The sequence below is a fragment of the Procambarus clarkii genome, chromosome 59 (genome assembly GCF_040958095.1).
Source record: "Procambarus clarkii isolate CNS0578487 chromosome 59, FALCON_Pclarkii_2.0, whole genome shotgun sequence".
NCBI lineage: Eukaryota > Metazoa > Arthropoda > Malacostraca > Decapoda > Cambaridae > Procambarus > Procambarus clarkii.
This window is the reverse complement of record NC_091208.1, coordinates 20,038,771-20,061,295: the sequence shown is the minus strand read 5'-3', so window position 1 is coordinate 20,061,295 and position 22,525 is coordinate 20,038,771. Positions and strand designations below refer to the sequence as shown.

The 22,525-nt window shown below is 36.8% G+C and overlaps 1 protein-coding gene across 3 annotated transcripts; it reads left to right on the top strand.

The window, feature by feature from the left end:
- The first annotated feature begins 219 nt into the window (after positions 1–219).
- Positions 220–16,981, top strand: Tip60 (Histone acetyltransferase Tip60). 3 transcript variants are annotated; one of them, XM_045758485.2, is made up of 12 exons: positions 220–357; positions 1,369–1,426; positions 1,933–2,001; positions 3,173–3,339; positions 3,633–3,716; positions 5,277–5,540; positions 6,078–6,161; positions 8,475–8,705; positions 9,494–9,587; positions 9,982–10,144; positions 11,276–11,481; positions 16,717–16,981. In XM_045758485.2, exons 1-12 carry the CDS (start codon positions 310–312, stop codon positions 16,827–16,829), a joined length of 1,581 nt encoding a protein of 526 aa, XP_045614441.2. In that variant the 5' UTR covers positions 220–309; the 3' UTR covers positions 16,830–16,981. The 3 variants fall into 3 exon arrangements, with proteins under 3 accessions (XP_045614441.2, XP_045614440.2, XP_069163037.1); XM_045758484.2 differs by having other exon boundaries at positions 1,369–1,444; XM_069306936.1 differs by having other exon boundaries at positions 1,369–1,444; positions 15,766–16,860.
- The last annotated feature ends 5,544 nt before the right edge of the window (positions 16,982–22,525 follow it).

Here is a 22,525-nt window from a genome sequence, read left to right as displayed (position 1 = left end):
CAGATAAGACAAAAGATGGTTCTTTGTTAGTGTTTTGGCATAAACAGCTTTGGCGGGTAGGCAGTTCCTACCCGACACAGTATGCGTGCTAGTGGCTGTACAAGAATATAAGAACTCTTGTATATATAAATAAATAAATAAATAAAAATTAGTATATGTTATTATTAATATAATATGCAATTGTATGATATATTGTATTGGCATGTATTCCCTAGGTGTGGAGGGAGAGGCTACGGGCGTACTTGTCTTGGCCGCGTGTTTGTTGTTGTTTTGGTGTTGGTCGGTTGTTGATGCCGCAGGCGAAAACTGATGAAGAAAATGTCAGAAGATTCCAATTCCGCAATTCTTGACTCAATCGTAAGTGTGGGAAGATGGGGCGGGTTGTTTATTGGGTCCCATAGACAGTAAGATCGGGGTCCATTTGGAACTGTATCAGGACGAGTCGTCCCATTTTCCTTTTAAAGAGACTGTTGCCGTTGGGTGAAAAAAAGGGCCCAAACTACTCAGTTCTGTCTTCACTGCTATTTAAATAAACTTAGCTTAGTCTAGCCTAAGGAATGCATTTTTATGTCATTGCTACTCTTTTTAAACAAATGTAACTTAGCCTAGTCTAGCCTAAACTATGCAATTCTATGTCATCACTAGTTTTTTTTAAACTACCCCTAACCTAAAGTGCTGGATGTATGCAAAATATATATAAGATTATTATAAGAATAATATTCTCCAGAACAAGTTGCTTAAAATTAGCCATTCTATAACTGGAGGAAAACATGATAACCTCAAAGATGAAAAAACTGGTGGCTGTTGGTTATTGCATTCGACAGCAGGGAAGAGGATTTTGAAGTAAAGTCAATGTAGAGTCTATGGCCAGAAACAATCAATGGACGTGGTAAACATGCCGTGAAGCAAACATAAGCATGGCACCACAAATGCTGGAAAGATGTTTTTCCCTCTGTACCTGCAGACTAATATTTGGGTAGCAGCCTGAATCAGGGCTGTGGGAGAAACTTATGCCAGTGGCCTATCATCCTGTACACACAATGTTGTTGGCTATGACCTACTGTCTGTCTGCTGCTCTCTGTTGCAATCAGTTTTCCACCAAAATCTCCTCTTACTCCCACAAATTACTGTACTGTATTGTCAGATTGATCTGGCTAGCTAGTGTCAGAAGCTTATTCAGACCAAATTCTTCCCTGGCATCTGGTGTCCAACTTTGGATAGACTGACATACAGACAAACAGATATTCTCTCTTATAGTATAAATTTGTTACTACAAATTTTTATTTATCCTGTTTTTAGTGATGTATTAAAAGGATATAAACCTATCTTTGTTGTGTCCATACTTATGCAATTGTATATTTTTCCCAGTCCAATGTAACGGAAGGATGCCGATTGCCAGTCCTGATGAACAACGGGGAAGACTGGCGTAAGTCAGGATATTCAAGTAGGATTACCACCCTTATGTTTTTGTTTATTTCTGCCTTCGTATATTACTGTATGACACTTTCAGTAGGATTGCCACCCATCTTTTGTTGTTTATTTTTGCCCTCATATATTATGACATATTATTTCCTGCGGCAAGTTGTCCTTTCATATTAAATATTCTTTCAAGTTTTTAGAATAGAGTTTTATAATTACTAGATTTATTAATTTAGTTTGATAAAACTTCATGTGATATAATTTTCTCTTAGTTATAATGCACAGTATTTTACTCTATATTATCCTTAATAAAAATTTTAAATGAGAATGATGCCATTTTAGTAAAGTACATGTGTAAACAATTAACTTTAGCACAATACCATTTATGTCTTCAGTTTCACAGCAAAAATGAATTTAAAAGGTCATTTGAGTTTGACCATGAAATATAAAAAAAATTCATTACAGTTATTTAGCATTTTATTAATTTAATTTTTCTGAATTTTTTCTTCACAGCTTTGGCAGAGATTATCAGCATTAAAGACACAGAGAGCAAAAAGCTTTTCTATGTTCATTATATTGACTGTAAGTACTCTAAACTTCTTCTAATTTTAGTTTGAAACTGATGTTCGTTGGGTCACATACACAGAAACTCATTTGCTTCGGAAATCAGTAATAGTTAATTGTAGATGAAGAAACTCTTATCAAAACCCTCTTTGTTTCCCTTCGCTCTTCCCTTTGAGCATATTAGCCTCGAGATGATGCTCATCTCAAGATGGTAACAAACTTGTGGTTCACGTAAAGTTTGGCACCCCTGCTGTTGAGAAGGTACATGAGGCTCATTAGGGCTGTTTTTTTAGTTGCCTTGCCTGCTAACTTCAGCACATGAGTCTTCATGGTCATTGACGAATCAAGCTTCATTACCAAGATGTCGACTTCCTTACAAAGTACCAGGCTTTTGCTACTCATCTATATGCAGTGCCTCAGTTGCAATATTATGCTGTCTTGATGATGATATCATTGCTTATGGTTTCTCAGCAGTTTTACGAAGAAATGGTAGTGCCTGTCGTTATTATGTGAGTGCTGCATGTGTGAGTGTGAGTAATCAAGAATTAGAAGCGTGTATAATTTTAGAAGCATAGATACAGGAATAAAAATGTTTTTGAAAGATGAAGAATACAAAAGTCAGTTAACTGCAACATTGAGGAGTGTAGCAAGACGATTTGATCATGTAGAGGAAATTGATGAGAATAAGATTGCGATGAAATTATTTGAGTGAATTTGAAGATAAGAGGAGGAATGAAAGGCTCAGAAGAAAGAAATGGTGGATGTATGAGGAAGTGGGGGTTGAGAGTAAATAGTGCATGGGGTGGGGTAATGACCAAAGCTAGGACACAGCCGTTTACGAAGAGGACCTACATGTTCCGTTGTATTTGACAGCTTACAAGGAGCGCACACAGCCTCCCTGGCTTGGTGCCTTCTTTTGATAATTATTTACTAACAAGGAGCACTGCTCTCCTAGTCTTATGAAGCTGTGGAGGTGCTGATGTTGATGATTTGCTGGAGTAGGGTTGTTCAAGTAGTGTATAAGATATACTGATTGGATATGTAATTTTCCTATAGCATTAGCCTCCTTCTATATTGCTTTCCTTTTTTATCTGATAGTATACCGCCACTCCCTCTGGAAGTGAAAAAACAGGATAATAATGACAGCTTTTTTTGTATTTTATTCATCGTATTGCATAATTTTTGTCAGATAACAAACGTCTGGATGAGTGGGTTGAAGAAGATCGATTGGACACAAGAAAAATTCAATATCCCCGTAGAGATTTGGCATCTGCAGCAACTACTGGCCTTAATACACCAAAGAAAACACTAACCGGCACTACCAATTCACGTCCATCTTCTCCGGGATTAGCACCAGTGAGAATAAATGTGTATAATTTGCATGACTGTCTGCCAATTGTTGTTATAATGTTGCTTCTTATGTACATATGATTTCCTTGGTCTTCAAAATGTTAATGTTCCAGTAAAAATGTTGGAGAACTTGAATTACAGTGTTTGTTACCAACTTAGGTGTGGAAATGTGAAAAATGTTCTGTGTATACAACAAAATAAATGCATGCTTGTGTTACACTGAAATTACCAATCTGATACTGCAATGTGTATATACCTTGATGATGTACTAAAGAGGTCAATTCTCTGCCATGGTTCAGGACCCAATCACAGGCCCATCAGTGTTAGCTGCCTTACAGCAAAAACAACAGAAGAATAGAAAGAGGAAGTTGGACCATTCTGAGGTAAGAATCCGGTGTTATTTGCAGGAACAATTTCTTCACTGTATTTCATAAAAATTTGATATTGAGGACAGTATACCAGTAGTGAAAACTGCTTTCAGATGAAGTCAATTGGCTGCTTCCTCAACCAAGAACCTCCTGGTTCTTGACAGGTTTATGCTTAGTCAAAGCAGGTAGACAATTAATAATAATAATCTATAAAATATACATAAGAACATGTTAACATACAGTTGTTAATTAGTCAATACATAAATTGTATATTGTAAAAAGCCACTAATACTCAAAGTGTTTTGGCCATACTCTTTACTGATGCAGTAAAGATCCTTAAAACTATCCATATACTGCTGCTAGGAAGACAGCAGTGAATATCCTAATCTAGCCCAGAATTACAGTACCTCCAAAAATCAAACTTTTAAAAACTCTAGGCCTTCAAACTATAGAAGGCCTAGAGTTTTTTGTCTTTTAATTCAATCCTTGGTTTTCACTAATTGACAACCCAAGGGCTGAATTTTTTTTAATGGGGGGGGGGAGGAGGTGGAGAAGATTTTGTGATTGCTTTCCCTGTCCACTTCACCTGACCATCAACAGACCTTGTGGGTTACCTGTTGATGGTTCCGGGTATCAGTGTCCCCACAGTTCGGTTTCTGACCTGGCTACAGGTGGTTTTGTCAAGAAGGCTGTTAGATGTAGTCTGACATATGAGTCAATCCATTTGATTAGGTATGTTTTGAAGGCATTTATCAAGTTCTCTGGAATGCCATTAGAGGTTGACCAGTTATGTTTAGAGAGAGAGTGTTGAACAGTCTTGGGTCTGTAATGTTGATAGAATTATCTCTTAGCATACCAGTTGTGCCTATGCTTGGAGAAAGGCTCCAACACATCTACGATCCACTCAGCACATTGTGGGCAAAACTAACCTTGAACCCAGCAAGATGAATGCATGAGGCAAGAAGTGTGACTTTTCAGACCAGGGAAAAATACCATATAAAGCCATCGTTTTAGTTGCACCAAGCAGAGTTTAATTGACCATTATTGGTGTGCCAGTTAACAAGTATACACACACACAAGAAGGATCCACAAATAGCATAAGCCAACTGCACAACATAACAAAAAGTTTCCAAGAATAAACTTCAAGTCATCTGTCTAGTTGAGCAACAGTCAGCCGCTTGCCCGGCAACCAGGTGTAGTGTCCATTCGTGGCAATCGACCATGTGCAAGAATGCTAATTAACAGTCCATGGGTTGCTAGTTAGTGTTTGGGAGAATGTTTTGAGTTTGGTAGAATGTGCTTTCTTGTAATAGTTCTGGGTTGGACTGAGTATTCTCTAGCATTTCCCTAGCACTCGTATGACGTGGCAGGGACAGTTTGAAGAGACCCCTACTGTATTGGTATAGATTGTTGGCATGCACTGACCAAGCAGAAGTTCTTTTATTAGGGAGAAATTTATTTTATTTTATTAGGGAGTCTTATATTTTAGGGAAAAAATTTAAAAATAAGTACAGTAATTTCTCTTTCGATAAATTATTATTCTCTCAACTTATGTTTTCCACATTAACTTTTTAGAGCAAGTCTCCACCTGCACAGGAGGATGAAGGTCGTAGGGCATCAATTGGAAGTTCTATTGGAGGATCTATTGGAGGATCTATTGGAGGTTTGGGAGACATTGAGATACCGCCACTAGTAACTCCACAACAGACTGCTCCGAGACAGACTGGTTCTCTCGCAACCCATTCAGATGACCATGCAATCACGCGCATCAAGAACATGAAGATGATTGAGCTAGGAAAATATCGGATAAAACCTTGGTATTTCTCGCCTTATCCGCAGGTATATGTCTTTTGGTATTGTCAAAAAGAATATAGTGTTAATTATAGATTTAATTATAATATGGATCTTAAACATACATAATTTGTTTCTCAAGCTGAATTGCAAATATTATTTCCTGCTCATGATGAATGATATTCACTAAACTGCAAATTTTCCTTGGAAAGTCCTTCATGACTTCATGTTTGGGCCTGGCTATCACTTCATCCACGATAATACAAACTTTCTTTTCCTATTTGCTAAATACTTTCCATATTTTTATTGGAGTGTTCTGCCATTCCATAATACTGTAGTAGAGTATTGGGACAGTAATAACAATAATCAAAAAGTTATATGTGCTGGTATGTTTAACAATGAAGCTGGTATTAGGTGTCGAGTCTGATAATTTTGGACGAGTCAGCTATGTTCTGAAGATATAAGTAAAACTTAATTTTCCTGTTTTTAATTTATATGCAGTATTTAATGCCTGTTGCACTTCCCTAAAAATGCTCTTGAAATTCTGTGAACTGTATACATGTGATTTTCTTCTCATTTGAACAGGAAATAACAAATCTGGATTGCATCTACATATGCGAATACTGTTTGAAGTACCGAAAAAGTCGGAAATGCTTAGAAAGACACCTTGTAAGTTAAAAGTAAACAATCTTTACTTGCATGTACAGTATTAAAGTAAATTTGGACTTTTATTATCAGACATGTCAAAAGAACAGTAACCTTAAGAAAATAGTCAATGGGAATTAAGTACAGTACTGTACTCTCATTTGGGATATCTTGTTATTTTGTAATTTTTGGGTTTTTACTTCAAGTTTTTCATTCAGTGTCTTGAGAAGACCTCATCATATGGACTTCAAACTTAAAGAACTGACATATGAGCTGAAATGTATGGTTGCTATTAAAATCAAGCAATGTAACCATATTGTACCTACCTGTACTGTATAGTGTTTTGGTTTGTTTTTATTTCATGGGGAGGACCCCTCAGTAGTTCTCCACGTTTCAGCGCTGACAATGCCAAGCCTAGGAAATCGCATCTGAGACCCATGCTGACCAAGATGCCAAGATGCCTAGACACTGATCCCCAATAACTGAAGTTGATGAAAAACTACACTGAGAGTATCGGAGAAAGATCCAGGAGCCAAGTGAAAGCTGAGGGGAAATGTTCAAATATCGTAAATGGTGTAACTGATATATCAGAAGAAAGCTGCTCAGTAGGAATCTCCAACTTTTTCTGGGAAGAAAATGCCTACTTTCTTCCCCCCTTTCCTGTACCATCGAACTAAAGACTCCCCCCTCCCCTAAAAAAAATTGCTTCTACCCCAAGCTCCTGCATGAGGAAAGGTAAAGCAATATAAACATCACAGAGAATCATAAATTAGGGTGTACCATATACTAGGTCCCAGTTTAGCTTCAAACTGCAACTTAAGATGCCTGAACAACAGAATGTTTATGTGTCAACTTAAATTGTTACCCGAGAGACTAGAATGGACGAGGACAGCCTGTGACCAAAACAAAAATGCACGAAAAATTAAATACAGTAATGAACAACACAGTTAAGCAAGACTGCGGGTAAAAGAGTACAAACCTCATAATCACATATGTGAGGTGACAGCTGAATGTACCCATAGTATGCATGCTCAATACTACGCCTCCCTCCCTGAAAAAAGTCAGAATGAACCATGTAAATAGTGAAAAAATTCAAGGGAATATCCACTGCCAAGACAAACTAAACCAGCCCAGAGAAAATAAGTGATTCTGGTTGGTTACTAAATACAGACACACACAATGACTATGTATGCTGTACACACACACACCAAACATGTCCTCTTATAGCACAGCCCAGTGCACAATGTAGCAAGCATTTTCCAGGACAACAAAAGTTATTTAATTGAATGATGTTAGCCGCCACCGGCCTGAAGTGCATGAGGAAACAGTCAGGAGAAATGTGAAGTGGGCAGAGCCTGGATACCCTATTAACATGTAGTTGCAGACACTTGATGGTACTGAAGGGTTTCAGCAAGCAGCATTACTCCTTGAGGTCTCTAAGGTGACGAATAGTACTTAGAGGGATTTTGAATGCAAATAAGTTAATAATTGTTTAGCCATTTTCAGGCTGTATTTTGAATTCTCCAGTGTTCCTCTAGCACCAATATGACCCATCAAGTACATTCGATAAAATACCAGCTTTGCCAGTGCAAAATGTTAAGCTGCACTGACTGTGCATAGTCCTGTCCATGGGAATAGCAAGACCTTGGCTAAAGGAGCAACCCAGTGGTACAACTCTGAAATTTCAGTATACAGTACTGTAGTTATATTTTTCGTATTAAAAATCACTTTTCCCATGTAATTTTGGTCAAGAAATGCAGAAAGGGCACACGTGCCACAGCAGCAGTAGTCTTTCTAGCAGAAGGCCCAGGAATCAATTAAATCCAGATAATCTAGACATCTGCTTATGATATCTTCTCCATTGTTATTTTTGTGTTGTGAAGAATAAATAGAATAGTGTGCAGCATATAGTATTGTTCTAAAATCGGTGAAATTTACAAGTACAGTACATGTACAGTACTGTAACTTTAAATACTAGAAACTTTACTAATACTGTACTGAAATGTAAATTTAAAAGATATTAATTGAGATGGAAAACTACAGTACTGTATTGCATGTTATAAGGATTTGTTCATTAAGAAAAGTTAATTGAAATAAATTTGAAAAAGGAATTTAAGAGTTTTCAATTAAATTTTGACTTTATGTTGATTTCATCTGCTATTTATATTTCTACAACCATTGCCACGTCTTATGCTGGTGATTCTCAGCACAGCAATACTTCGTGAAATACATATAACATAGTAAATTGTTATACAATGATTTATTTTGAAGTAATTAGTTACCCAACAGTAAATCAGTATATATATAAGGATTTAATTTTTGTGTCATTTCTTTCAGCAAAAATGTCCCTTCAAGCATCCCCCGGGCAACGAGATTTATCGAAAGGGATCCATATCGTTTTTTGAGCTTGATGGGCGTAAAAACAAATTATATGCACAAAATTTGTGTCTTCTAGCAAAACTCTTCTTAGATCACAAGACATTATACTACGATACTGACCCATTTCTCTTCTACGTTATGACCGAATACGACGCTCGGGGATATCATATAGTTGGCTACTTCTCTAAGGTATGGAAAAGTCACACAAAATTAAATTAAACATTCACAGTATAGTATGTTTGAATGCAGTATAAGCATCATATATTAATCTGTATAGTATATATTTATTTATTTATTTATCTGTACAAAAAAAAATCCTACCTAACATAACCCAAACCTAAAGTAAACCCAACCAGCCTAACCCACTTTTTCTAATTTATGTGCTATTCTTCCTTTAGAAATGTGTACAGTAGTGTTATATGTTGTAGGTGAAGAGCCGCAGATGAAGTAAACACTTACCCTGTAACGTTCATCTTGCCTTGTTTGTTTGATCACACTAAACACACGTCCCACCAGGTGCGTTAGCATATACCTTGCGGTTACCTTGTGATGATTTCAGGGCAAAGCGTCCCTGAGGCCCATTCCTCGACCAGGCCTCCTCATTGCTGGACTGGTCAACCAGGCTGTTGGGTGCGACTGCTCGCAGCCTGACGTATGAATCACTGCCTGGTTAATCAGGTATCCTTTGGAGGTGTTTATCCAGTTCTCTCTCTTGAACACTGCAAGGAGTCAGCCAGTTATGCCCCTTATGCGGAGTGGAAACGTGTTCAAGTCTTGGGCCTCTGATGTTGATAGTTCTCTCTTAGAACTCTATTGCACTTCTGCTTTTCAACGGGGAGGAAAATATATTTTCAACATATTCCCGCGCTTCCATTGTATTTACTCTCGGCTCTCACCTACAATGCAAGATGTGTGTTTTATCTTTGTGATATATTTGATGCATTATTAACTTATGCCCCTTTACTATTTTTTTACAGGAAAAAGAATCGTCTGAAGATTACAATGTAGCATGTATATTGACTTTGCCTCCTTACCAACGAAAAGGTTATGGAAAGCTACTTATCGAATTTAGTAAGTTCCTTGATTATTTATTAATTTCTGGGAAAGTCCCAATGTGTTGTTTATGCATATTGAAGGGCCACCTGCATTATTACAAAAATTTGTATATACTGTATGTGGATCCTTTAAATGTATCAGGAAATGCTTTCCCTTGTAGAACCGAGTCAAATATATTTTAATATAAAAAGTTTTAGAGCTTAAATATCACCATCCATTCTAATACACTTTACAAAATCATATAATTTTCAAATTACATTGCTTATTGCTTCCATAAGCTTATGAGTGCATCTTTTATATGTATATCCTTAGTCTTTAGTAATATGATCCAATTAAATGCAGTTTGGCTTAAATATCTTCTTAAATTTGTTTTGGAGGAAGAACTAAAGAGTAATATTTTCTTGTGCAGGTTATGAACTTTCAAAATTTGAAGGAAAGACAGGATCACCGGAGAAGCCACTCAGTGACTTGGGACTGCTGTCATACCGATCCTACTGGAAACAAACCATTCTCGAGATATTAATTGCACTCAAACCTCAGGAAGGCCAAGAAAAGCCACAGTTGACGATCAAGTATGATGTTTAATGTTTATTTTATGATTGCCTTATCTGATGATTGTCGTGAAATTCATTCCGATTCATGAGGCATCCCATGTGCCCTCTTATTTAGATGTTCCAGAGTTCTGAAAGTTCATCGTATACAGATTAACTAGTTGATGGGTTACGTAGCATCTCGACTGCCTCTATCAGTAGCCACGGCAAAATCTGGTCTGATCCCACCACTTTGCTTACATCATAATTTTGTTAAGTGTATCTTTACCTCAGCAGTTACAACCATATCACCCCTTAATGGTGTTTACCTGCTCCATCATCGCTTATAGTAGGTCTCCACTCTGGCTAGATATATGATGTGAGTTAGGGGAAGCTGGTAAAGCAGTGGTAGGGTGGACAGGAGTGTATGACAATTTAGATTACAGGAAAGGCAATCTACTATTTTGGGAATATGGGGGAGGGGAGCCATGCCTGATAGACTTTACCTTTTTATCTACAGTACATACTTCTAATTTGTTGGCCAGTCACTCTCTGGTCAGGCAACCTGTCCTCTTACAAATTACATCTGAATTTAGCCATTTGCTTGTATGGCCAAAAACTGACATACTTTGAAAATTAAAAAAAATGAAACAAATTTGGGATTTGTTTTTTTCCACAACAGCAAGTTAAGGGTCCTCTGGTAGGTTAGGAGGGCAGGAAGTTCTAAAGTTTTAAAACGTCATGAAAAACTTTAATTAACAGTGTCCTCTGCTAACCTAACAGACTAAGCTGGAGAACTCAAACAGAAAATGGGACAGTACATCACTTTCGTGAGCCAATTTCATTTCAAATTACGTCAGTTTTTGGCCATAGCGCACATACGAGCGAAAAGCGACATTATTTTGAGAGGATGGGTTGGGTCAGGAGGCTAGAAACTCAATTTTGTTAATTATATAATACAATTAAACTATAAAACACACATTTATGCCCTTCAGTAAGTTGAATTCTAACATATAGCCTAGAGGCTAATGTCTAGCAGACTGTTGTCATAATGAAATATAGTAGGAAATTGCATCTTTAAAACTATTAGGGTTATGATGAAATTTTGTTACGGTCATTACATGTCATATAGTGTTCAATATTTAATAACAAAAATAAAATCTTTATTTTCAGTGAAATATGTGAGCAGACCAGTATCAAGAAGGAAGATGTTATATCAACACTCACTAATTTAGAATTAATTAATTACTATCGTGGACAGTACATTCTCACGTTAAACAAAGATTTGGTTGATAGCCACAAAAAAATTATGGAAAAGAGAAAAATCAGAATCGACTCTAAGTACCTTCACTGGACACCAAAAGACTGGGCAAAGAGAGGCAAGTGGTAGTTGGTCTGAGAATTATAAGAAATATTGCATTAATACGTAGTATGTTGGTGTGTGCATATGTATTATGTCATGCCTTGTACCCTCAGTCGACAAACACGTTAAATTTCCCTACCAATTTTATTTATCTATTTATTTATTTATTTATCTATTTTTTTATTTTTTATTGGCTGTTTATAGGTTTTATAATTTTTGTAAATTTTAAGATTTATCTTTTTGAGAAGGTTAGTAGATTTAGGTCTAAAACCAGGAACTAGAACTAGTTAGGTTATTCACTGCCATGGATTCCCAAGAATGCGATCTTCCGATCTCTTTACATAAATGTCCCCAATTATTGCTGGGTGCACAGCAATGGTGCTCAGTTATTCTATCTGGGGTCATTCTCTCTTGTGAAGTGAGATGGTGAGGGTGATAACCATTACACCACAGGGTGCTTTAACCCTTCTACTACATGACATGGCTGTGGTTGATCTCGCAAATTATCCATGAACTGCATGACATAGTTGGGGAAGTTTTAAAGTACCACATAAGATTTAAAACTCCCGCAAGTACACAAGAGCTTAGGTCTGCTTTCTCAGGCCTCCAATAAATAGACACAGTCTTGTAAAAAATTTGTGGGTAACCCGGTCGTGGAGCCGGTCGGCCGAGCGGACAGCACGCTGGACTTGTGATCCTGTGGTCCTGGGTTCGATCCCAGGTGCCGGCGAGAAACATTGGGCAAAGTTTCTTTCACCCTATGCCCCTGTTACCTAGCAGTAAAATAGGTACCTGGGTGTTAGTCAGCTGTCACGGGCTGCTTCCTGGGGGTGGAGGCCTGGTCGAGGACCGGGCCGCGGGGACACTAAAAAGCCTCGAAATCATCTCAAGATAACCTCAAGATAACCCTCCCTGGGGCCTCGGTACTAAGACAGCAACCATGGGTAGTGCGTGCAGCAGCAGCTCGTGCACACAGCATCACTGAATAATGATGAAATAAATAAGTAACAGTGATTATTTAATGGTAATAGTGCCATAGAAGTTTTATCATACTATGATAAAAACTATATACCTGATTTAGATATCAGTGCACCCATTGGTGGTTCTGGTGTTCACAGCACGATGCAGGCATCCATAGCACACAGTCGCAGTTTGGCATCATAAAATGGGACCTCGTGTTCCTTTAGAAAATAAACTTGTGGAAAATTATTCATATCAATATTTTAGTGACCAGAATTCTGATAACAAAAGCAATGTGTGACAATGTTGACCAGACCACACAGTAGAAGGTGAAGGGCTGACGACATTTCGGTCCGTCCTGGACCATTCTCAAGTCGATTGTGTGACAATGGTTGACAATGTGCATAGTATATTGGGAGGCATTTTGCTGTGTCAGGTTTCATCAGTAACTAACTAGTGTGTGGTGCTATGCTGTGCTTGGATTACAAAATTACCACACCTACCAGAACTGCTTAGTGGTTTATTATGGTGCATAAAAATATAGATACAGTACAGGTAGTTAAATATAAAGTGTAAATACAGTGAAACAATAGCAAATACAGGATGTTTTATTGTTCAAAGAATATATATATTGTGCACATATTGACATGACTATATTTGTGCATACCTATATTTCACACAATCTGTGATACAAATAACATTATTGACCGCCCAGTGTGTCATTGCACTTGAAAAAATCATACCTTGCGGTGGTTCCAGGGTTCAAGGTCCCTGCGGCCCGCTCTCTGACCATGGTAAAAGTCATAATAATATGAAGAAACTATAATGTATTCAGTGAGTGCAGTTATAACTTTGAGTTAAACATGCAGAGCTAATTTCTAATAACTGCTTATGAGATTATTACACCCGCCAGAACTGTTTAGTGCGGTGAAATGGTGCATGAAAATATAGATTGTTATATATAAAGTGTGTATATTGTGATAACAGCAAAAAAGTAGGTTTTATTTTCTCTTTTTTTTTTTTTTTTTTTTTTTTACTTTCCCTTATGATCAAAGAATGCCTTTTAACTGTATTAGAAGGAAAAAAATATAGTTTTCTCATGCACCAGGGCATTGTCTGCTATAAACAGGCACAGTCCAAGAGTTTACTTATGCATCAATATTATATACAATACTATACAGTTACCTTCCCTCATGGTTACTTTGTGTTGGGGTTCGGGGTCAATGTCCTTGTGGTCAAGTCTCTTGACCAGGCCTCCTGGTTGGTGCTGTGGTCAACCAAGCTGTTAAACGCAGCTGTTCGTAGTCTGACATATGAATCAAAGCCCAGTTGGTCAGGTATCCTTTGAAAGTGTTTATCAAGTTCTCATTTGAACACTGTCAGAAGTCAGCTGTTATGCCCCTTAAGTTTGGAGGGAGTGTTGAAAAGTCTTGGGTCCTGGATGTTGTTGAAATTGTCTCTTAGCATATCCTTTACCCTTTGCACTTCTGCATGTCAATGGGGCTATTCTGCACTTCCTGCCATGCCTCTTAGTCTCCTGTGGAGTTATTTCCATGTGCAGATTTGGAAGACTCCCTCTAATATTTTCCAAGTGTAATTAATGATGTATTTCTCTTTAGTTTGTGCTATAGAGTATACGGATTTAAGTATTTTAAGCCGACCCTATGATTTAGATGTTTTATTGAGTACCTTTGGGCAGCAAGAGTTCTTTCCACATTCTCCAGCTTTGAATGGGGCTGTTAGTTTGCAACAATCTTCAACCCTAAAGAGCACTAGTTTCTTACAAAAAATACTATCATTGGTCAGGTGTCTCTTGTTTGAAAGGGTCTTGTCTCCAACCTATCATTTTCCTCCAGTTGTGACATTACTTTATTGTGTTTTTAAAAGTAAGTTCTTCTGACATAATGACTCTCAAATATTGTTTCTTTGTACTATAGTGGGATTTGGCTACATTTTGTATGTAGTTTCCATTTTTATTCTTATGTTTTTTCCATGGTGCAGGAGGTGGCATCTACCCTCATTAAACATCATCTTTTATTATGACCCATTGAAAGACCTGATTATCATCAGTTTGGAGGTTTGCTGTATCCTTTGTATTGTCTATTCTCCTGAAAATACTATATGTCATCTGCAGAGGACCATACAATACTGTAGTTTGTGACCTTGTCTATGTCCGATAAGAAGATGAGTAAAGGTACAGGAGCAAGCACAGTACCCTGGCAGACTCAACTTTTCATGGTCGATGATCTGGATTTTACTTTGTTGCCTATTATACTCTGACTTCTGTTCATTATAAAGTAAAAGATCCATTTTCCTACATAGCTAGTAATTCCTTTTGAATTCTGACTTGAATGGAGCAGTTGACTCTGAAACCTTATGGTGCATCCAGTCTTTATTTTGTTATTTTCTTGCCACAAACATTCTGCTGATAATAATGAAAACAGTAGAGATGCAATTTGTGTATATTTTTATACCAAATTTATATAGAAAATAAGTAATTATTGTTAAGGTACCCATGGAATCTTATCACTAAGGTACACACACACAATTTTACTGCTAAGGTAGTCAGATTTACTAAGAAATTCATTGAGATGTGTGGCATATATGAAAGGTGGGGAAGCAAAATTTCTTATCATTCTCAAATTCAGGACCTTAACTAGAAGACGAATTACTGTTACGAGAACAATGCAATTAAAACAGTGAGAGGCAAGCTTTTGTACCATTAAGTGCCCATGTGATGGCCTTGTGTGGCTTATATGTGCCAAGCCATTTATCGTGTCCTGTTATTGTATGGTTTTAAGAGTAAGGCTGTGGGGGATAGGTCACAGTTGCTGGCAAGTAATTTGTCATAGGTGGTAGCCAACCATCTATCTTTCCAATGTGTGTGGATATTATGAATGAGAGGGGTCAAAATCCTTGTACTGGGTGGGCGTCTAGGAGATGGTACATGTACGAATGGCTTCCAAAGCAGTGGCATGCATCTCCTTGGTCATTGGAGGTAACATCAATATGATGGGGAGGACCCAGTGAAACTTAATTGTCTTCTACCTGTGAAAGATAAGGGCACACTAGTATACATTTTCAACACTTTTGCATTCCAATAATGCTAGATTGTATCATCCGTACTCCAAAGTAAATGTTTTGACGACACTAAAATGTGTCGTCCAATTGCTGCTTATAAACATTCGTATAGTCGTCGTCGTGTAAAATCCATTAAAAATGCACTTTTGTTTTTGCTTCTGTTCTCTAGAGAATTTGTTTGCAAACATTGTGGCATCAAATTTATACTAATAAACCAACAAATAACAAGAAAAATTAAAAGCGATTGTAAACATTTCAGGACCTGCCAAGCCCGCTATGTTTACGTTCAGGAACTTGCGGAGAAGAGCACAATCTTTATAATAAATCTATTTTGGCATTTTGCATCTTTTCTCTAGACAGTTCATTTGCGAACATTTGAACACCAAATTTATAGTCATAACTCAAAAATAATTTTGAAAATGTAAAATGATTGTGAAAATTTTTTGCCACATTGAGTGGCCTGGGGAACATTTATGGTCGGAAATGTGCGGAAAGGTTGGACCACCAGTGTTAATAAAAAAAAAATTGTTTTGTTTAAACAATATTTTTACAATTTAAACAATACAGTACTGCAAAATTTTAATTTTATACAAAAACTAGCTTAGCAACCTAACTCCAAAATTGGCATAATCTTTTGTATGGTAATCCTGCCTAATATAGGTAGTTATGTCTGTATTAGATAAAATTACATAACATTAGTAAATTATGCTAATTTTGTGACATGCAGGAAGATTTTAACCAGGTTTTAGCATAAATTTGAAATTCCATATAGAGCTTATTTGGCAAAAACTACCATTGTCTATGGGGTTTAGTTGGTTTATGTTGACTGAAACGTCAGACATTTATCAGAAATTGGTCAAAACCAGCTGATGTCCAGATACCAAGATTCCAGACTTGATAACCCTGCAGAATACTTAAGTGTTCACTGTATTTCCTAAAATATAACCTGCTTAGTATAATAAAGAAAAATTGGCTGTCATTTCATATGAAAATACTAAAATCATATTAACTGCATTAATATCAATCAATCAAAATGCTGTACTGTATGCAGACGAGGAGTCACAATAATGTGGCTGTATTGTACTTGTAAGACTTAATTGTGAAGCATACTTGAGTGTATTAAAGACATTGAGTGTACAGTATAATATTTTCAAAAGATTCTAGAGCTGGTTTATACTTTTTGACAAGACATGTAAATGAACAATTACAGTGCCACCGGGGCCTGGCAACAATGCAGGTAAACTGTCGGTACAGCTTGGACCCAGCCGGCGGTTGAGATCGAGAATTCAGATATCCAGGAACCTATCTTTGAAGGCTGAATAAATGGGAGTTTCACTCTACAGGTATACACAAAATTATAAGCATACTGTATATAATAAGTATTCATGCATCTACTGTACTGTATATATATACCCCATATATATATATATATTTTTTTACAAATGAAAATAAATATTTATTGTACTGTATATAAATTATTTTATTCGCCTATTAGAGGAGTTATATTATTTTTATTCACCTGTTGGCCGAGCTATATAATATATATGGCTCACTGCAGCCTTATTGGTTTGTGATCTATTATAAAATGAATCATGTGTTAAAATCTTTAGCATTATGAGTAGGCATCCTGCAGTCTCGGGAGACTACAGAGTTGCGCTCTGGTTGTCGAGGTTCATTTGATATTATAAGTAAAGAAGAAATAACTGATGTAAACAAAGTCTTCTTATACCCAGCAGCATCTATGTCAAGCCTGTGCAGGGGCATAACTGGCAAACCCCTCACAGTGTTCAAGAGAGAACTGGATAAGCACCTCCAAAGGATACCTGATCAACCAGGCTGTGACTCATACGTCAGGCTGCGAGCAGCCGCGTCTAACAGCCTGGTTGATCAGTCCAGCAACCAGGAGGCCTGCTCGACGACCGGGCCGCGGGGACACTAAGCCCCGGAAGCACCTCAAGGTAGCCTCAAGGTAGGTAGCCACACAGATCCAGCCACCAGAAAGAATAACTGAGGAGGAAATTATTGAGAACACTGCTGTTGAACTTAGAAATATGATACGGGAGCCCTATACTCATGAAAGATTACTTAAAGCTAGGTAGACAAATAGGGCAATAAGAATAACAAATAGATATAATAAAACCAGCAGGAATTAATATAATGAAATACTTCTCTTTGGAGGGGGCCTTGGTGGCACCAAGATGATGATAGTGATATATAACCCTCCACTCATTGACAGAAGACCTACAGCGAACCTGCTCCAACATTACATGATATGGAAAAGTTTTTCTAGACATGTGAACTCACGTCACTTATCAGATTACAGTAGAGTCATTTTTCTTGAAATGGCCACAGTTGCTTAATGCAGGCAGCCAAGGGGTTAACAGCTGCCAGTCGAGAGAAAACAAGAACAAAGCCACACACATATAATCAATTTCAAACTACTGTATCTACCAAATATTCTGCAATTTAGTAGACACATGGTACAAATAAGGGCCTACAAAATTTGTATTCCCAGGGATGAAATATACAAAATATATGTACTGTATTCTCATACCAAATATGAAATAACTTGGGTGGGTGCTAAAGCAATTACCTTCAACTAGATGTGACAACACTAATATTAAGGGCTACAAATCTCCTAGACACACCGCTACTAAATCTAATGAATTAGAATCAAACCCTAATTTAAAGTAAACTAGAACCAATAATGCGCACATTACAAAACACATTTTCCCAGCCGAGGGGCTTAACAAATCGTTCAAGTAATGAGATTACTAAATCGGGTAATTGCTAAAAAAATACAGTTACCAAGTAATATGGTACCATACACTGTAGGTACCATAGCATGTATATTCTAAAATGTAAAGCAATTTGGACCACAATACCAACAACATTAAAGTCTAGGATTTAATCCAAAAGGATTGACACGCTGTACATGACTTTCATACAAAACACAACGATTGACCAGAACACCCCGACTTCACCCAAAAAAATGACACTGTTAGGCTGATGAGAACAGGCACGGTGTCTAAAATACAAAAATAAGCAAAACTCCAACACGAGCCTCGTCCATTTTGGATTTCCAATGCTTCACTGTCTAATATTCCCAAAACTAGCACATGGGAAATACAAATCCCCTAATTAAAATGACAATATGTAACCAACTGTACATAGCAGTCATTTTTAAATAATTACACATCACTATAATTAAGAACTGCATATACCAATTTTTTTAACAAATCACTTGTTGAATTCTTTGAAAATTTCAACAATGTACAGTATACAGTATATACAGATCATTGGCAAAACAACCAATTCTTTCTCAACAGTCAGGGAATGAAGACTCAACATAAAATGTTTTGATAATACAACCAGTCTGAATCAAGTCCTTTAAATCTTAAAATCATCTGGCAACAAATGGCATAAAAACCAACAAAATTCAAAGTGTTATTGGCCTGTAAACCAATTGAATGTTTAGAAAACTAAGTCTGAGGGTTAGGAAATATGTCTAGGCATTTAAGGACGTTATGTCTGGTGTGTGTGTGTATGCTAGAATTCTGTCAAGAGCATTGAAAAATTGCATCAATAAGACTGCCTGTAGATTATTTTAATTCCAAAAAATGCTTGATTTAGAGAACATTTTTGATGAATGGTTAAAAATCACATTTGCTAAGTACTGTACTAGTAATTAAAAATTACCCAATCAATTAGTGTGGATTGAGGTGTGCTGAGGTTAGGAATGTTTGTTGCTTTTGTTCCTCGAGTGTCCCGGCTAATTGATAAGGTAACTCGACTTAAATGAAGCTTAAATGTATATCACATTACCACCAAACACTACGTGTCCTCCAGCTTATCCATCAAAAGGTGGGTTAACTACGCTTTTAAACAGGTCTACAAACGACCGAGTATGATTACAGGTAAGGTAACTGCACCATGTGAAGATGATGACAAGATGCCAAATCAGGATACAGGAGCCAACGGAAAACTACACAATTTAAAAAGAAATCCTCCATTAAAGATGCAATTTACAACTGGGCCAAAGAACGCCACATTAAAGAACAATTAGTTCTACAACCTGGTAGAGATATTGGGTTGCAATTCTGAGGACTTCAGTCATGCAATTTATGAGGCATTAAGAGAGGCTGAAAACTCCTTTGCAAGTAGCTAGATAATGATAGCAACACAGATTATGAGACTGTTGAGGTAGAGAGTGGCATGTCACCCATTTCATTTGCTTCATCATTGCAAAAAGTATATAACCTGTACGATACACTTATTGACACTTAACATGTAAGGTTGGCAGATCAGTATGCTTAGAGTATACTTGGAGTCTGTTCTAAAGTTCTTTTACTCCCTAAATCCAGCCTGGGACCAGGTTTGTATCATCATAATCAACCAGCACAAGATGGGAATGGAAGTGGTTTTAATGAAGCTCACACCGAGGAGACAACTAACCCTTGTGCAATTTGTTAGCTGACAGAACAGGTGCATCAGCCATGGCCCCAGCCCTCTGAAAGTGTCAATTGAGCTGAACTGTACTACTGTATCAAAATACAGTGTTGTAGTTTGTTTTTACATTTCCTAACATTACGTGCATTGTTTACTTTCATACTGAAGTTATTTTTCCTAAGTATATTTCTCCCACATCCTATTTGACACTCCTGATAAGATAAATAACAACTTGAGTTCATTACACATTTTTACTTTACTTTTAAAATTTAATTTTTTTTTTACTGTATTGAATATATATATTTATATGTAATTCATGTAACAATGCAAATAAAAACCTGTATATAGAGTACAGCATATATTGTACTTAAAACAGGAAAAAAACACAATTGTCCCTTTTATTTCCTACAATTTAATTTTGTCCAATACTGTAGTAGTGTACTGTACATACATTGCCACCTTTCAAACTGTAAGCTAAATGTTATTTTTATGCCAAAAAAATAAAGTTTGATTTAGACACCAACACCTGTTTCGGTAAGCCACTGTTGTAATGATTTGTGTAACTTGTTATGAACAGTTTCCTGTTCTGAACTTGACAACTATGATTTTTTTACATCACTGATAAATGCAACTTCTAATCCTTGAGTACACACTATATAACTTGAGTTGTTCCACGTTATACTATTGTGAAGACTTTTGTTTATGTAAATAATTTACTGCAAATTTGTGTAAACTAATCCAACAATAAATGTATACATATTTATGAGTAAAGCAGTTGAATTTGAATCATAACGAGTTCCCAGTAATGTAGTACTCACCTAATTGTGCTTGTGGGGGTTGAGCTTTGGCTCTTTGGTCTAACATTAATTTGGTACTAGCATTAATGGTTAAGCATTACAGTAATTCATTATCACCCTATTTTAAATTCTATTATCATCTTAATTTAATTATAGCATTTATTAACCATCCCAAACTTTTAATGTTCGTTTTTTGGCAACTCGTACAATACTGTCCTTCATGCCTTCTTTGCATTCCAACAAGATTAATTTACATTTGTTGGGATTAACTAAGCCATTTGTCTGCAGTAAAAATCATAAATGATTAGGCCTTAACCATTATTTTGGTTTTCATGCAAGACCTATTAAGACATCCACATATTTTCTGTAACATCAGAGGCCTCAGGGACTGAGCCCTGCAAGATCCACTTGCTGCTCCCATTAATTAACATTTCCCATCTCGGTATTTGCCATTTATCGTTAGTCATGTGGATTAGAGTACAGTATTTCCATTTCCCTCTTCCCTATCTTTTGAACAGATCTCTTATTAAAGGTGTTATCAATGTTTTTAGCAATATTGTACAAGATGACGTTCACCAGTTCTTCTTTCTCATCCCCATAACTACTGCAGCACTGTCAAGTTTGAGTCATAACTTGCTCACACACACACACGACAAAGTGCTGGGAAGATGGGACACCACGAGCGTAGCTCTCATCCTGTAACTACACTTGGGTAATTACACACATACTCGTTTACAGAGTTTACCATCTCCAAATGTTATACAGTACTATTTTTTCTGATACTTTAAAAGGGAATGTAATTCAGGACCAGTCTGTTTCAATATCATAACATGTGTGCAGTCTTCTCAAAATTCTGCGAGGTCCTCCATATTCCCCCACACTCCTTTACTTCCTTCTGAAAGCTCCCCATTATGAGGTGATCACAGCACAAGGTTCTCCAAGAGCCTCGTTATCAACCTGTAGCATCTGCTGACATGGGATAAATTGTTACCAACATCACAATTCACTGATGTTTACTTTACCTCCCTAACCCACTTCTGTCTCTCCAAAAAAATAATACCTCCCCTACTCTTTACATTGAGCAATATTACAATATTAGGCATCGAGAGATTTCAGTGCCGTTCATAAATCTTTCACAATGCTTCTCAATCAATCTAACATGCTTCATCCAAATCCGTAAGGATAGCATACAACTTTTTCCATTGCTAAAACCTTTCTAACTTTTTGAATAGTAAAAAATCTGATGTGTCGCTCCTCATATCCTACCTTATCTCGTATGTTTTCAATTGCACTATTACAATTACTATAGTAATTGCACAAGTACTATTAATACTTCCTATTACCCTCTCTCCTATACATAGATACTACAATAATCTTTGTCAAACTGGCAGGCACCTTCAACATTAATCTCCATCTCAACAAATGCAGTTATCCCATCTAAGCTACAAGTCTTATTTTTAACCTATTCATAGCTTCTCTTAATTTCTCCCTTACCCATCCTCTTCTGTTCAACTGGTTTTCTTTCAGCAACTCTACACAATGTTAGTGAACATGTGCAGCACCAATCAACCTGAAGGCAATTGGACCCCAAGTTATGGTATAACAATTGAAGATGGGATTATTCAGGGAATTAATGGTGATGTGGAGGAAGTTACTGAACAAATGGAAAAATAACAATCGTTTCCAACAGTGAAAATACACAGTTTTTAGAAATATTTTTGTACTTTAGGTGGGGCAAAGAACTGATCATCAGAGGCCAATGAAAAATAAGAC

What these genes read in the sequence shown, in the direction of transcription:
- Tip60 (XM_045758484.2), top strand. Translation starts at nt 310, where the DNA reads ATGAAGAAAATGTCAGAAGATTCCAATTCCGCAATTCTTGACTCAATC. An exon ending in GCGTAAGTCAGGATATTCAA is followed by an intron (nt 1,445 to 1,932) that starts GTAGGATTACCA and finishes TTTTCTTCACAG; the next exon opens with CTTTGGCAGAGATTATCAGC. An exon ending in CTTCTCCGGGATTAGCACCA is followed by an intron (nt 3,340 to 3,632) that starts GTGAGAATAAAT and finishes GCCATGGTTCAG; the next exon opens with GACCCAATCACAGGCCCATC.